Source organism: Cervus canadensis, chromosome 16, assembly GCF_019320065.1.
Source record: "Cervus canadensis isolate Bull #8, Minnesota chromosome 16, ASM1932006v1, whole genome shotgun sequence".
Classification (NCBI taxonomy): domain Eukaryota; kingdom Metazoa; phylum Chordata; class Mammalia; order Artiodactyla; family Cervidae; genus Cervus; species Cervus canadensis.
The window spans coordinates 55,858,894-55,876,198 of NC_057401.1; the positions used below are offsets into that span (position 1 = coordinate 55,858,894).

At 38.3% G+C, this 17,305-nt stretch overlaps 1 protein-coding gene across 1 annotated transcript in view; it reads right to left on the reverse strand.

Annotated features, from left to right (window-relative positions):
- DNAH5 (dynein axonemal heavy chain 5) overlaps nucleotides 1-17,305 on the reverse strand; it is a 317,085-nt gene that overhangs the window by 99,855 nt on the left and 199,925 nt on the right. Inside the window, exons 48-53 of the mRNA XM_043489075.1 lie at nucleotides 13,953-14,075; nucleotides 13,559-13,772; nucleotides 11,662-11,885; nucleotides 8,244-8,442; nucleotides 5,605-5,777; nucleotides 222-352 (exon numbers count right to left, since the gene is read on the reverse strand). Of these exons, the coding sequence (XP_043345010.1) occupies nucleotides 222-352; nucleotides 5,605-5,777; nucleotides 8,244-8,442; nucleotides 11,662-11,885; nucleotides 13,559-13,772; nucleotides 13,953-14,075 (1,064 nt within the window). The remainder of the gene's footprint in view (nucleotides 1-221; nucleotides 353-5,604; nucleotides 5,778-8,243; nucleotides 8,443-11,661; nucleotides 11,886-13,558; nucleotides 13,773-13,952; nucleotides 14,076-17,305) is intronic.

Below are 17,305 nucleotides of genomic sequence, written 5' to 3' on the forward strand. Positions count from 1 at the left end.
CAAGATGAAATGAGAGGCTGAAATGTTTCTAAAGCAAATTATTCATGTGAAATCTTCATGGTCTATGACAGAGGTTGATAGAAAACAATAATGTCAACATTTAAGAAAGAAAACTATTATGGTTCCTTTACATTAAGATAAATGCATTCTTAACTCCAAGTGGCTTCTAAGAACCATTTATCAAAATCCATTTCAGGTTAATTAAAGTGAAGGCGTGTTACCTTGTCAGAGTGATCTGGAAGGAAGTGTAGCCGGCGATGAAGGAAGCCAACCTTGTTAAGCTCTGCTTCCCCGACCCGCCCACCCCAACCAGGAGGGCATTTCCCCGGGGAGTACGAATGACACGTGAGATCTAGAATATGGAAAAGAAAAAGTACATCTCCTTTAATGTGCAATATTCCACTTTTTTCCTATTTATTCAATACAGGCATACCTAGGAGATACGGTAGATTCAAGTCCATGCCACCATAATAAAACAAATACTGCAATAAAGACAGTTACACATATTTTTTTACTTCCCAATACAAATGAAAGTTACGTTTACACTCTACCATTAACTGTGCAATAGCATTATGTCTAAAAAACCTGCACATACCATAATTGAAATATATTTTATTGCTAAAAGATGTTAGCCATCATCTAAGCCTTCAGTGAATGATCCTCCTTTTGCTGGTAGAAGGTTTGAAATATTGTGAGAATGACCAAAACTTGACACAGTGAAATGAAGTGAGTCAATACTACAGGAAAAATGACACCAACAGACTGGCTTGGCACAGGGTGACCACAAACCTTCAATTGTAAAAATTGCAATATCTGCTAAGTGCATTAAAGTGATGGGCAATAAAATGAGATATGCCTGTTTAAGCATTTTAGAAGATGTAGGCATCTTAGGACCAGAATAGATATACACACTGGTTGGACAAATGAAGGCATTTCTGAAATAGAACAGTGGAGAGTAGGGAGATGGACCTTTTAGGTAACTCAGAGGAGAGCAGTACAGAACAGTAGGCAGAGCCCAGACTGTGTCTTGCTCTGGGTTTTCAAGGAGAGAAATAAAGGGGACTTTGAGATTTCCTTTTAGTTTGCCAATCTAATTTAGGAGAACAGGAAAGAAAACAGAAAATTTCAAAACAATGTGTATCCTTGGAATACACAACACACGATTAATTAGAATATCCTCCACATTTGAAAATTAATGTAGTTTTAATAGAGGGCAAAAAATTTTCCAAAATATGGTATAAATGATGGAATTTGAAAGGAATAAACATAAACACTTGTATTATTTGGCAAAGACGGTGCTACCTAAGGTAGCTACTAAGTGATTATGGGTAGACCAGAAGTCCACTCTGCCAGTCAGTAGTTTCTCACCATTAAAGTCACCTTTTTGGTAAAAAATCTGTGATTCTTTGGTTTTATTGGTATTCAATGAATTACTTTCACCATTAGGTCTCCAGCCCCACCTAGAGGGGATTACTGCAGAATTCTCCTGGATGCATTTTTCACCCCATGTGATGACTATCTCTACCTCCTAACTGCAGTTTAAGCCTGCAGTATTGCTGTACTATCAGCTTTTTTCTAAACTAATGATCAAGAATTATATGGGAGCTAAGAAAGGATCACTTCTCTGTTACCGGTGGAAGTTTTCTGGCATAGCCTGACCTCTGCATTCTAATAAGGTTTTGTTAAACATCCTTTTTCAGGATTCCCTCCACTGGCAGATGTTACACTCTATTCCTGTTGGGACTACTCTTGATTTTGGATTTTACTCCCAGTTTAGTGTGAGCCCTACGAAATGAAGACCATTTTCCTGTTGCGGACCTGAGAACCTGGTTCCACCAAACCTGGTAGAGCCTTGCTCTTCCAGACTCCTACTCATCTTCACCATGTGATTCTCCCCTAAGTTGTTGCAGGCAGGGGAGAGGTGGTACAGGCGAGAATTCTCAGCATTTTCCCAGTGCCTGTTCATACCCTTTCCCTGGAGTTACTTCAAGAGGTGCAGACCAGACAGGAAAGAAGTTACCGCAGCCACCCAGTCGTCTGTCTTTTCTTGGTTAGCTTATCCAAAATACATGACTTTTTCAATAACCATTTCCTTTAGTTGATGCTGGTGAATATATTAAGGGTTTAAATAATTATTATTAAGTAGGTATTGGAAACTTTCATCCCAATAACTTTTCCTGCAACTGGGCTTAGGTCTGAAACTAAAAATTTCCATTCCCACCTTCCAGAACTATGTGCGTACTTGCTCAGTGGCTTAGTCGTGTCCAGCTCTTTGCAACCCCATGGACTGTAGCCCACCAGGCCCCTCTGTCCATGGAATTTTCCAGGCAAAAATGCCGGAATTGGTTTTCATTTCTTACTCCAGGGGATCTTCCCCATCCAGGGATCGAACGCATGTCTCCTACGTCTCCTGCACTGGCAGGTGGATTCTTCATCACTGCATGCCACCTGGGAAGCCCCTTACTAGCATATGGGAAATCCTTAAAACACATTTGACAAGTGAACATAGATGTGAACAAACAAATAGAACACTTTAAAAGTAATCTCAAAGTCTAGTTAAAAACAGAAATTATAAGAGAAAACACAGTGAAGTGAGAACTTCAAATGGGGCTATCTAGTCTTACTATCTCAGACTGTGAGATAAAGATATTCATTTTTTAATTTCTGGAGCAAATATTTTAAAATGTATTAATGCCCATCCTGCCTTGCAGGTGCTCATATTCCAGTAGAGGAGAGACCTATTAATAGGAACATGCAATAGAGCACTGTGGGGAGTGCTGGGGTGGGCAGGAATGATAGCAACTGGAGTAAAAACAAATGCAAAGGAAGCAACACTGCTTGAGAAGGCATCTGAGATGTGGGGCTGGGAATTTTCTCTAGATCTTGAACAATAACTAGAAGGTTATCGTGCAAAGAAGGTGACACATGGGGCAGCAGTTGGGCGAATTTTAAGAAGAGGGAATGGGATACACACAGGCTCAGAATCAGCAAAATGCCCGAGGGGTCCTCAACAGAGCGGGAACTTCAAAACCAGCTATGGAAATACTGGAAGATAGGGTATTTGGGGCCATACTGGGGATTTGGTTCAATTCTCGACCTATTTATCAAGCACCACAAGGGTGCCTGTCTCAGCAGCACTCTATCCTGTGAATCCTGAAGGGAATATATTGGGTATCCACCCTCATAGAGCTTATAGTCTTGTAGAAAAGACAAATACAAGCAGATGAATTCTACACAACAAAACGCCTGCTGGGAATGTAGCACTGATAAGATGCTCTGGAATCAGGATGTGTTTAATCACGAGCAATTGATTTCTCTGAATTACACCCTAAATCGAGCACCACCCACAACGGATATGACAAACCATATACACCATGATTTGAACTTTAACCAAAGAGGCAAAAGACATTTTGCAGAAATATTCTTGGTTTCAAACAAAAATCATCATTTTAATAAAGAAAGGCACTAAGAAACACACTTGGTTTCAGACCACATCCTGTTTTGCTGCAGTTTTCATCTTCAATCGTGTCTCTTGGCTTCTATCCTGTCTTATAACTAGGCTACATATTTCAAGGCTCACACTCACATGACAGAGTTTGGATGTAACGGTACACAGAAAACCAAAGTGTAGGTGAGAGAGCTGGCCTAGGAAACAGTGAGAAATAAGGCATTTGAGCTCAAAACCTCCAATCACAGATTCTTTGGCTAATCTCAGAGGAGGCATGCTAGAGGCTGAGAGGGAGGGGGAAACACAGTCAAGGACCCGGGCTGCGGCACACATGCCTTGAATGTGATTCCCAAACAAAGTGAAGAAGTGCATCATCCGTGGGCTTCGCTGGTGGCTCAGACAGTAAGGAATCTGCCTGCAAAGCGGGAGACCTGGGTTCAGTTCCTGGGTCGGGAAGATTCCCCTGGAGAAGGAAAGAGCAACTCCAGTCTTCTTGCCTAGAGAATCCCATGGACAGAGGAGCTTGACGGGTTACAGTCTATGAAGTCGCAAAGTGTTGAACGTGACTAAGAGACTAACACACACTTGTGCTGTAAAACCCAGAAAAAGGAAAGTTCTAGAGAACTTCCTCAAGCAAGAGATTAACATAAATAACCTCATTTCTAGCTGTTGTGGAACCCCAAAGCCAATCAGATTTTGTCTCCAATAGATACCTAGTCAGGAAGTTGCCTTTGACATTATTTATTTAGAAAATGTTATTCTTTGGCTCTTTCCTTTCAATTAACTAAACATGACAGTGCCTCTAATCTTCCTGAAACATTTAACTCAACTATAAACTAGGAACTGATTTCAAGATGTTCTTTATATTTGGTTTTGGAAGAACATTTGCACTCATAATTCAACAGAGATGTCTCAAATTCTGAGAATTCAAAGTTTCCAAGCTAAGTGTCCACATGCTGGGGACCTACAACCCCAGGATTTACTCACTGTCGTTCTCCTTCTCCCTGACTTAGTCCAGCCTTATAGAAATGCCTTCCTCACACTCCTTAATTTTTCAGAGGGAGAACTGACTAGATAACCTCTGAAATCATCTCCAGTTCTAAGATTTTATAATTATTAGAGGTGACAATTTGTAATTCTGAGGTCATTCCTCATGGATAAGCCTAAGAAATGGAAGACAGCCCCAAACTGGCTTCTTTCTAATGAAAAGGATGTATTCTGAAAAAATAATTGCCATCAACAAAGTGAGAGTATCAACAGGGTTTTAACGGCATTATCTCCCACCTTCCATAAATTAGGTCAAGTAAATATCTTTTATTTCTATTCTTTGAGAATCCATAATATCCATCATTATAGTGATTGGAAACCTAAGTGATTCATATGATAGAGTAGAGAGAAAACTGTACTTTCCTGGTGGATATCATTTAACAGAATTTTCATCCCAGCTGAAAGTCAATTATTTATGCATTATTGTTAATTACTATTTCCAACTGTAGTAAAATACATGCATCGTAAAATTTCCCATCCAAACCATTTTTAACGGTATAGTCCAATCCCATTAAGTACATTCATATTGTTGTGCAACCACCAACATCTAGCTCCAAAACTCTTCATCTTGCAAAAATGAAACTCTGTACCATTAAACACAACTCATTCTCCTTCCCTTGGCCACTACCGACTACCACTCTTTCTACCTCTCAATTTTCTACCTTAGGTACTGTAGAAGTGGGCTCAAATGGTATTTGTGGTTTTGTGACTGGCTTATTTCACTTAGTATAATGTCCTCAAAATGAATGCCCTACTTTTTATAGTTCTCCTTAGCAGGATGCAAAATAGAAGCAGGCTTTGTGCCTGTGCTTCTGACTCAGATGTCAACCACATTCATTCTGTAGAGTGAAAACACTGAGCTGGAAGCCGTATAGCAACACTGAATAAAATTATCATATCACACATTTGAAGTACACACGCTCTGATTTTAAACCTATAGGTGTGACATGTTGCATTCAGTCCAGAAATTAAATTGGAATAGAGCATTGGGTTTATTTTTAAACTGAACTTTCTCCGAGAAGAGGAAAATTAAAGAGGAGGGGGAAATGTCAGGTGTAAAGGCAAGTGTCTGTCACTCTGGGGAGGTGCTACTGGGCGTGGCCACTGACCTTGACTAAGTGGGCCATGGCATCCGCAAAGAACACCAAGTCCATGCCCGCACCACGGATGCTCTCGTTATAGAGCTGTAGGAACATATTCAAACGATCCTTCAGGTGATCAAAAGATTCAACGGGCTCATAAATTTTGGGCATCTCAGCATCAGCCTCCTCAGATGTTTCACCTGGGGTTAGAAAAGAAATATCAACTAAGTTTCTCCAAATCACTGGACTTTACCACTTCCTCAACCTAATTTAATACACTCATAGCTTTACAATTTAGCACTGAACAATACTGAATTTTACCTAAAGGCTGGAGTATATATTTTTAGAAAAGAAAGCAAACCATAGTCAAAGCATTAGAATTTCTGTGATCATATACAGTCTTAATTCTTTCTTGTCTACAAAGAGTCAATTTCAAATAATGTCCCATACACTGAATTTCATTTATATTCATAATAGACCATTGGCATTTCAAGGATCTTCCCAGAGATACTCACTTAATGGTCAAAATGAAGACCGAAAAAGTAGGGATTTAATGTCGAAATCCGCAGAAGAGATAGAGAATTAAATGAGTTTTTAATAAGTATAAAAAGAAAAAGGTCATTGCATCTGCTTAGGAAATTTTTATGATTCAGAAATTTTAAGTTAATAGTGAAGATAGAGGTGAATTTTGAGAGAAAACAGAAAAAAAAATTTCCTAAACATTGAATTATTTCACTGGGAAAATTATTAAAATCACTAAACTATTTTAAAAGAGAGAGACAAGTATCAGTTTAAGACTCTTCCAACTATGATTATAAAGCATAATGCCAAAGAAAGAGCCAAATTTGGCATATATAAATTCACTATCAGTTAACATTTGAATATACTAATACATATTAGTATATTATAATATATATATTAGTATATTAGTTGAATATACTAATTAGTTGAATATACTAATAGTATATTAGTTGAATACACTAATATATGAATTTCTAAACAACTTAGAAATTCACTGAGTATTAGAAGAGAGTCTTCCAAATCTTATAGTACATAATTACTTTCAATTGACCCTGTCCTAACATAAACTATATTAACTTTTTTTTATGAAAAAGCAAGAAAATTGGTTTAGCATAATAAGATTGGTCTATTTGCAAAGCTCTCTCTAACAGAATTCAATAGTCCCTTTGTTATTTCATAAATGTTCCATTCAAGCTTTGAGAAACAAAGTGTGCTGAAGTCACAAAAGGTTCTGTATTTGCCTCTAGACTCATTCACCCCACGCCCACCCAAACCCCCAAGTCCCACCCCAAAATGCTGGAGTTGTACTCTGCACCTCGAGCACACAATTACTTATCCTTCTGAATTAGAGGAAATAAAACATAAATTCTAATCACCTTATAATGCTCCTACCTTTACATGATTTTTGGATGTGTGTGACCTGATCTAAAATAAACTGTATCAGCTTCTTTCTCTGAAAAGATCTATCCAACTGCATAGCCAGCAATAACCATCCTTTTCAACTGTTACTGAGAAACTTGACAGATCACATACATCCTTATCAAATCTAGTAAGGGGCTGCCTCATCATTTTCAATCATTTAAAACGTATAAACAGAACGTGCTTAAACATGACTTTTTGAATATGAAAACTAACTTAATATTCATCCTCAGTATTAGAATAGGTTTCTAATTGAAAGAAAAATATTCGACTTAAGCTCAGCTATTTCTGAGGAAAAAAATTAACTGGAGCACCACTTTTCATAAAAAAATAATACAGTATATCTCAGTTTTTCACAGAACCATAACCACAAAATCTTGCCTCCCCATCACCCACCTCTAATTATATTCAATGGTCCTCTCAGGGAACGTGAGGTTTTCCTTTTCATTTTCAACACCTGGGAATATTCAAGTACTAATCATAGTGTTGTTATATTTCCTCCCGCAGTGAGTACAGACACAGACTGCCCAAGCCATCTACAGACACCATCTCATTTATCCCCACAGGACCCATGATGCATATTTCAATATTTCCATTTTTATAAAAGTAGAGGCAGGAGATTCAAGAAAGTTCAGAAGCTGGCCCAGCTAACATATGGGAGACCCATTTCTCAAATCTACCTCTATACGACAGCCGTAAGCCTTGTGCACTGTCTTCTGCAGTGCAGAAAAACTCAACCTTTATACTCAAGGCTGACATGTACAAAATGGTTAATCTTAATCCAAGATCACAAAGATACATTTACTTAACACATTGTGGAGGAAATTGACAACAACATGCATACTACATTTATTGAGCACCTACTGTGCCTCAGACTTGTTTCAGCAAAGTTCACTAGACAGAAATTCAACATCCCTGAACTAAACCTCTGTCATCAGAAACCCCTTTTGTTGTTCAGTCGCTAAGCCGGGTTCAACTCTTTGTGACCCGTGAACAGCAGCACACCAGGCTCCTTTGTCCTCCACTATCTCCCGGAGTTTACTCAAATTCACGTCCGTTGAGTCAGTGATGCTATCTAACCATCTCACCCTCTGCTGCCCCCTTCTATTGCCTTCAGTCTTTCCCAACATCAGGGTCCTCTTCAACAAGCCGTCCCTTCGCATCAGGTCGTCACTGGGCAACGGATATCCCTTTGGAGGATTTCAAATTCTGCTTCAATAGTTTACCTGTAGCTTCAGGTGCATCCCTCAAGAAATCCACAAAGTAAGTCTCAATTCCGCAATCCACCAGGAGTTTTTTCTCTTCACCAAACTCCTCCTCCACCAAGCTGACTAAAGTCATATCAAACCAGGTCACGTCGTCAGATGCCGTGAAACGATCAGCGATAACACGTTTACACTCGTGCTTCCACAGCCTTAACAGTTCCTGTCAAAGGCATCATTTAAATGTGTTATTAATTCCCGTTATGTCAGAGTCGGGAATTCAAGTGGGCAGTATCATAGAGGACCATCCTTCCTGATTTAGAATGTGACATTTTAAAAAGTTAAGGCTAACATCACTGGTTTCCTTTTAATGTGAGCAATAGGTTTGAGAGCACCTTAGAAAAAAATCCTGGACTAATGGCTTTCATTTGGTATGTGATCACCAAAAAAGGACATTTTTGGTTGCCAAAATGATGTGGGGGACATTACTGGCATTTGTACAGGGACGCATAGTCTTAGGATACAAAATTGTCCATGAATATTACTGTCCTGTTAAAAAGTAGGTAAAATAAAATAAAAAGTTAAAATATCCTTAGCTTTATTCCAAATTGGTCTCATCTGTGTTCAGTCTCTCAGTCATGTCTGACTGTGACTCCATGGACTGTAGCCTACCAGGTTCCTCTGTCCATGGACATTCCCAAGCAAGAATACTGGAGTGGGTTGCCATTTCCTTCTCCAGCTAGTAAATTAAAAGTAGTGTCTATTTATTTTCAGCCCTTAAATTAAAACAAAACCATTCCTAGATAAAATACTAATTCACTCTGAATGACCAACAAACTAATACTCTTACATAAAAGTCTTATGCTTGTGATCAATTAGTCTGGATAAGACACCCACATTATGGACAGAGCATAATATAAAAAGTTGTGTATAAACAACTCTCGTGTGTACAACTGAGATAATTACAAAGATACATTTACTTAACACATTGTGGAGGAAATTTACAACAAAAATCTGGGTTATCTGCACAAAACAATCACCTCATCTAGATGATCCAGGGCCCAAAGTTAACTGGAAGTTGAGAGAATTAATTGTTCAATATTGCTGTCCCAATAGCAAGAATAACAAAATTTGTCTAAGCATCTTATTTGATATGAAAGACTGGTGCAAATTTCTTAACTTGGTAACATTTTACAAGATAGAAGGTTTTTACGTTATATTGTGAAAGTGTTAGTCACTCAGTCGTGTCCAACTCTTTGCAACCCCATGGACTATAGCCCGCCAGGTTCCTCTGTCCATGGGATTCTCCATTTGCTTTGCCAGGGTATCTTCCGGACCCAGAAATCAAACCTGGGTCCCTCACACTGCAGGCAACTCTTAACTGTCTGAGTTCCAAGGGAAGCCATTATATTACTAATGTATAAATGTTCTTTGATTGCCAGAAAATAAAAGCTTAGTGAAATATATTTAATGACACAGTTAAGACAAAAGTTCATGACAAACCAATTGCTGGAACTGTTAATGCTGATTTAAAATCAGCACCAAAAAAAATAGGTACTCAAAAAGTAATATCGGTGGTACAGTGGTGAAGAACTCACCTGGCAATGCAAGAGACGAAAGAGACATGGGTTCGATCTCTGAATCAGGAAGATTCCCTGGGGCAGGAAATGGCCATCTGCTCCAGTATTTTTGCCTGGGAAATCCCACGGACAGAGAAGCCTGGTGGGCTACAGTGCGTGAGGTCTCAAAGAGTCAGACATATGCTGCCCAGCATAGCAGCATTCCACGATGCCATGAATTTGTCAATAACTTTGAGGGAAAAAATTAAATTCCATGTTCACTACTGCTAAAATGACTCCCAATTCTCTGTAACAAGGAGAGTGCGTTTTCCCCAAAATGTCTTGTCTTGGAGTCAGCCAGTGTGACTACCTACTTTGTGAGCATCTGGGGTAAAGCTGGGTTTTTCTTATCGTCCACATTTGATGTGCTTGTGACAGTTTGACTGACACTTCAACTGTCTCTCTGCGTTTATGCGGAGAAGTCCCTAAAACCTATTTGCTTAACTTCCACCTCACTACCATCAAAGTCTGAAAAAGAAGCTGGTGATGTCTTAGCCTGAGCACACAGGCCCTTCGGGGAAAAAAAGTACTGCATTTTTACATACTACATACTTTATAATTTTACATATTACATACATAGTGACTTTTACATACTAGAATTTCCTTTTAGTTCAAAGAGAATTTTTATAGTGCTAGGAACTGTTATATTTGAGTGTCTGTACAAATGCTCATTTTTTTGTCAAATGAAATTCACATAAAATTTCTACTCTTCTGCCTATTTTCAGTTTTACCAATATTTGTAATTCTTTCAGTGCATCAAGTTGTATGGAAAAGAAAGATCATGGATGACTAACAAAAAAAATGGTTTCACCCCTCAATTTTGAAAGTTTATTTATAAAGATAATTACTAGATTCCATATATATGCATTAATATATGATACTTGTTTTTCTCTTATTTCACACTGGATAACAGGCTCTAGGTTCAACTAACTCAAATTCATTCAGTCAGTTCAAATGATTCAAATCCATTCCTTTTATGGCTGAGTAATATTCCATTGTATACATGCACCACTATATATACGGAATCTAGAAAAATGGTACTGATGAACCTTATTTGCAGGCCAGGAATAGAATCACAGACATTGAGAATGGGCTTGTGGACACAGCAGGGGAAGGAGAAGGGTGAGGCAAATTGGGAGAGTAACACTGAAATATATACTCTATATGTAAAACAGATGGCTAATGGGAGGCTGCTATATAACACACGAGCCCAGCCTGGTGCTATGTGATGACCCAGAGGGGTGGGTTGAGGGGGTGAGAGGGAGGCTTCGGAGGGAGGGGATTTATGTATATTTTTTTTTTTTTTGGATTTATGTATATTTATCATTGATTCACGTTGTTGTGAATTGACAGAAATTCACATTGGCAGAAACCAACACAACATTGTAAAGCAATTATCCTCCATTAATAATTTTTTAAATTTTTTAAAAGATAGTCACTTTGTAAAGTTAAATGTCAGGTTTATAATGTGAAGTTTATAATATGAAGACAAACATAATAAAATCAACAGGAGTTTTTGCCATTATTTAGTATAAGAAAACTATGATGAAAAACAAAATCAATTTTACCTTTTATTCTACTCATTAGAAAATAATAGTATACACTGTCTCCTTAAACATAAACCAAATTTAATTGGAATTTTTAAAGAAAAAAATTTGGCATACTTTCCCTTTACATTAGTGAAAAGCCACAAAAGAAAAAAATATCCATGCTAAAACATCCCAAAAATATTTTCATGCCCATAAAAATTACATTACTAAGAATATTTAGAGTTTATAATCAATAACAAAGTTAGTCATTTTACTCTCTTATGCATCACTTACATCTGGTTCCTTGATAACCTCTGGAGTAGTGTTCAGCATTCCCTGCCAGATCCTAGAAAGATCTCGAAGGTTAAAAACGTAATGGAATTTTGCAGGAGTCGGGAGCATTTTAATCTTAGTCATTTGCCATAGTCGGCGTGTCAGGGGCACCAACTTCGCCACCCAATCGCTCACTTCTTCTGAGAAACCCCTCTGGGTACAGTAATATCCTACCCCAATCACACCTGAAAGAGGAAAAAAAGTCGTAACATTTTGACTGACAGTTCAAATCGACTAAATTAAAATGAAAAACGTAATGTAGAATATAAATACAATGACACATTTTAATAGTTAACCACATATTAAAGAAATTCCGATTAATTAATTTGGGGGGGGGGGGGTTAAACCTAAAATGTAGGTATAGGTTCAAGTGAGTTAGCATTCAAATACTGAAAAGCTGATTAAGAAATGCTGCTGAAAACTCTAGCTGAAGTAATTCAGTATTATTAAATGGGTAACGATGAATATATAAAGTTGCCTTGGACAGATAAGAAAAAGAAAGGTTTCACGAATCTTCTAAGATTAGTCCATTCTTTTGTTGCCATTCCATGCATTATAAAATATTTTCATTTACTTTACAGGCAAAATTTTCCAGGCCAAAAAGGATAATTAAAAGTGATAATAGTCATTCATTCTGGTCCATTTTACTTCTCCCAAGTTTAGATAAGTCTGGTGTCATTGGTTTCAAACCTCTGCCCACTGCTGTGATTGAAGGCAGATATTGCCAACTCCACTACCCTAGGGCACTAAGAAGACCTTCTAGTCTGCCAGAAGTTAATTAGGGTAACCCTAATTAGTTTTTCCTCAGTCTCAATTTCAGCAATGGTAAATTAATACCTAACACAAAAGCATGCATAATTTTACATTCTTTCTCTGAAAAGAGTGATTACATAATCAGTTTCTAAACTCATTTTCATTCCTCAGTTAAATAAATATGGTTATCGATTGTGCGAGTGTTTCCTGGATGATTTCTGAAATACTACACAATGCAATCAATCAATAATTTATTACAACCCTATAAATTACTCTGAGGAAAAGACTCTGGCTAATCCCCATCCTGAGAGATATTGATATTTCTTAGGCTAAAATCATTATATGGGTTGGTTAGATATCAGCTACATAAACTGCTGGTGTGGAATATATCAGTCCAGACCTGAAATACGTGTATCCATGAGGAAGGCATCTCATCATGTCTAAGACCACTTAATATTTAACCTCCTGGCTTAAGAAGCTAGCGACAATATCTTAAAGAAATACATAGGTAGGGGCTTCCCTACCATTGGTGGTTCAGTGGTAAAGAATCCTCCTGCCAATGCAGGAGACATGGGTTCGAACCCTGGTCCAGGGAGATCTCACATGCCCTGGAGCAACTAAGCCCGTATGTCACAACTACTGAGTCTGTGCTGCAAAGATCAGGAACCACAGCTACTGAAGCCCACACGCCCGGGAGCCCACACACCCGAGAGCCCACACACCCGAGAGCCCACACGCCCGGGAGCCCATGCTCTGCAGCAAGAGAAGCCACCACAATGGGAAGCCTACACATTGCAGCAAGAGCAGCCCGTGCTCTCCTTGGCTAAAGAGCCTGAGAAGCAACACAGAACCAGCACAACCAAAAATAAAGAAATAAAATTATATTTTTAAAAACGAAATACACAGGGAGCAAAGATCTACCTTGACACCCAACTCAATACATAGAAATGCTTTTACAAACAAAATACACTCTTGAAAGTGATGAAGGCAGCAGACTAAGGAACCACGCAATGCTCCCCTCTGTGTGGACCTCTGGGGGGATATTTTCTCGTTGGAACCCAAGCAGGGATTCTCCCCTTCCACGCCCCACTGACATTCATTTTACCAAAGATCTTGTCCACGGAAGCATCAGAGGGTAGCGTGCAGTTAAATATCGAGAACTGCCTCTTGAGTCGCTGGGGTATATCATTGCGTCCGCCCCCAGGATGGATCATAGCTGCTAAAAACTGGATGTCCACAATGCTGGTAAACTCCCCAGGCTTCTCCAGATTATAAAATCCATTCTGTTCCAGTAGCTGTCGTACTATCTCATTAGTAACCTAAGAAAGACAACTTTCAGAATTAAAAGGTCATTCCTTTATATCCCAGGACCTAAATAATGGACTTTATTGGAATTCAGGAATTGCAAGTTGAAAAAAATAGAAAAACATTTACTCATCAAAAAATAAATCAATGATGAACTAACTAGACAAGCAAAGTGCCCAACAGGATTGATTTACCTGGTCTCCCCACTCATTGATTATCGGCATATTCACATCATCAATGAAGACAGTCATCTTCTTTCCTGCTGGAGGGCCGTATGTGGTGCCCATGCGTTTATCCACATAGCTCTCTATTGTCCTCTGTTAAACGAAAAGGTCAACAGAAACATCTGTGAAAATATCCCCTAAGACATGGTCGATTATTTTAAAATTCCAAGAATGTTTGAAATGATAGAAATTACTCATAAAAACCCCAAAATGTCCCTAATTCTGGAAAACAGAGAATGAGGTACCTAAATTTTCTGGCATAACATTTATAACCTTTGAAAATCCTGTTTAATTTAGAAGTAAATAAAGTGCTAATCAATGTAAATTTTTAGATGAGACTTTTTTTTCATTTTTATTGGAGTATAGTTGTTTTACAATGTTACATTGGTTTCTACTGTACAGAAAAGTGAATTAGCTATACAGATACATATATCCAGGCTTCCCTTGTGGCTCAAATGGTAAGGAATCTGCCTGCAATGCAGGAGACCCGGGTTTGAGCCCTGGGTTGGGACGATCCCCTGGAGGAGGACATGGCAACTCACTCAAGTATTCTTGCCTAGAGAATCCCTGTGGACAGAGGAGGCTGGTGGGCTACAGTCCATAGGGTCACACAGAGTCAGACATGGCTAGCAACTTATAAACGCCTGCAAGCATCAAAATATTTGGATGAGGCAGCTAGGTAGTCGGTGTTAATCCCAGAGATGAGCACCTAGGAGTGGGCGCAGGCTGTGTGATGAGGAAGAGACGTCTGTGTTTGGATATGCTGATGTTGTTATCTTCTAGCTCATCTAAGTGGGGAAGTGCAGTTGGAGACACCAGTCCAAGGATACAGTTTTCAGTAACTATTCAACAGGCAGCAATTCCAAATTCAGGAAGAAATCTCAGCTTCTAGGTTCACAAACTATTGAATTTTTCTCCCTCCTTTGTTTTTGCTTTTGTCAATTTAGCTTTCTAATGATATTATATAGCTTACTAGTAATGTCCTGCTATTTCAAAGAAACTAGGGTCATAATGAAGAGAAAGAAAGTGTAGGTATGTGGCTATTACTCCATGTTGCCTCACTTGTTCCATCCTTGGCTTTTAGCTCTTGGAAGATCCCCCAAGACATAAAATCTTCATGTGCCTATGAGTTCTTATCAACGGATGAGAGACTATCTGGAAGACTCTAGCTTGCCATAGGGAGTTGTCAGGAGATTATTGCTTTATCCATTTAAATTCATTGAAAAGGAGAGCTAAATTTAGCCTAGTACATTACTTTAAATGGTTTTCTTTTATGTTAGGGGATATGAAATTCTTCTTACCATTGTATTGTTGTCATGAGAAATTTGTGTTGTAATTGAAAGGAGTGTGATATATTTATGTATCTTTCCATTTAAAAATGGTGAAAATTTTTCACATCTTTGGTATTATGCATTAAAATGATGATGGAAACCTACAATTTGAAATGGCTAAACTGGAGAGTTTTACAAGGACAGTTGTATAAATTTTTCTTTCTCTCTTGGCCTAATTTCATGGGTGTATTAGGTTGGTGCAAATGTAATTGCGGTTTTGGACTGTGAATTTTAACTCATTATAACTAGGTTCAAACACATTTGAATTAATCAAAACAGGAACCATTACAATCAACACACTTTTGCCAATGAGAAATAAGTTGGTTTATTCATGCAGGGTAAAAATCTTTACTTTGGGATTAGACAAACTCTTGGAAAACATTTTCTGCATCCTGCTGGTTGTGGAAGCATTTCCCCTGCAAAAAGTTGTCAAGATACTTGTCAAGATACTTCAAGATACTACCTTTTTTAGGTAGCCAGTTGGTGAGAGATCAGGTGAATGCAGTAGATGGAGCAAAACTTCATAGCCCAATTTGTTCAACTTTTGAAGCATTGGGTGACATGTGGTTGGTGTTGTTGTAGAGAAGAATTGGGCCCATTCTGCTGACCAATGCTGGCTGCAGGCCAGCATTTTCACTGTATCTCATCAATTTGCTGAGCATACTTCTCAGATGTAATGGTTTCACCCAGATTCAGAAAGCTGTAGGGTATCAGATGGGCAGCAGACAGTGACCATGTCCATTTTTTTGGTGCAAGTTTGACTTTGGGAAGTGCTTTGGAGCTTCTTCTCGGTAGTCACTGAGCTGGTCATTGCCAGTTGTATAAAATCCACTTTTCATCACACATCACAATCTGATTGAGAAATGGTTCACTGTTGTTGAGCATAATAAGAGAAGACAACACTTTAAAATGACGATTTTTTTGATTTGTGGTCAGCTCATGAAGCACCCACTTATCAAGCTTTTTCACCTTTCCAATTTGCTTCAAATGCCAAATGACTGTAGGATGGTCGGCACTGAGATCTTCAGCAACTTCTCATGTAGTTGTAAGAGGATCAGCTTCGACGATTTCTCTTAGTTGGCTGTTGTCTCCTTCCGATGGACGGCCACTATGCTCCTCATCTTCAAGCCTCCCATCTCCTTTCCAAAACTTCTTGAACCACCACTGCACTGTATGTTTGTTAGCAGTTCCTTGGCCAAGTGCATTGTTGATGTTGCCAGTTGTCTCCACTGCTTTACAACCCATTTTGAACTTGAATAAGAAAATCACTTGAATTTGCTTTTAGTCTAACATCATATCCCTACTCTAAAATAAATATAAAATAAAGCAATAAGTCATTAGCAAAAAAACATAAAGTGAGAAGTGTGCATTAAAATGATGTATAACATAACCACGTTTATTTTAAAATGTATTCCAATATTAAATGGCAAATTTCAACAATGCAAAAACTGCAATTACTTTTGCACCAACTTAATATCTTGAAGGATTGTTACTGTCATTTTAACTGGTTTGTTCTTCATCATAAAATAAGGAAACTATTTTTTGGATAAAGTGGAGAATGCATTTTACCTCAATATACGTCCAGTTTCTCTTATATTTATACATTATCTTTATTTATTAAGATTTTTTTATATGCACCACTTTTAAAGTCTTTATTGAATCTGATGCAATACTGCTTCTGTTCTATGTCTTATGTTTTTTGGCCCCAAGGCATCTGTGATTTTAAGCTCCCCGGCCAGGGATCAAACCCACACTCCCTGCATTGGAAGGAAAAGTCTTAACCACTGGACCAGCAGGGAAGTCCCCGTGTCTTAACTTTAACATGACTTAAATCATGAATCAGTGGGAAAAAAATGAGATCCTTAAGACTGAGCTTCTACAGCACGAGAACCGTGAAGCCCTTTCTGTTTTCTCTGCTTACTGAGCACATACATTTTGAACAACTGATTGATTTCCAAACTACACTGTATTTCCATGCAAACGGTAATGCTG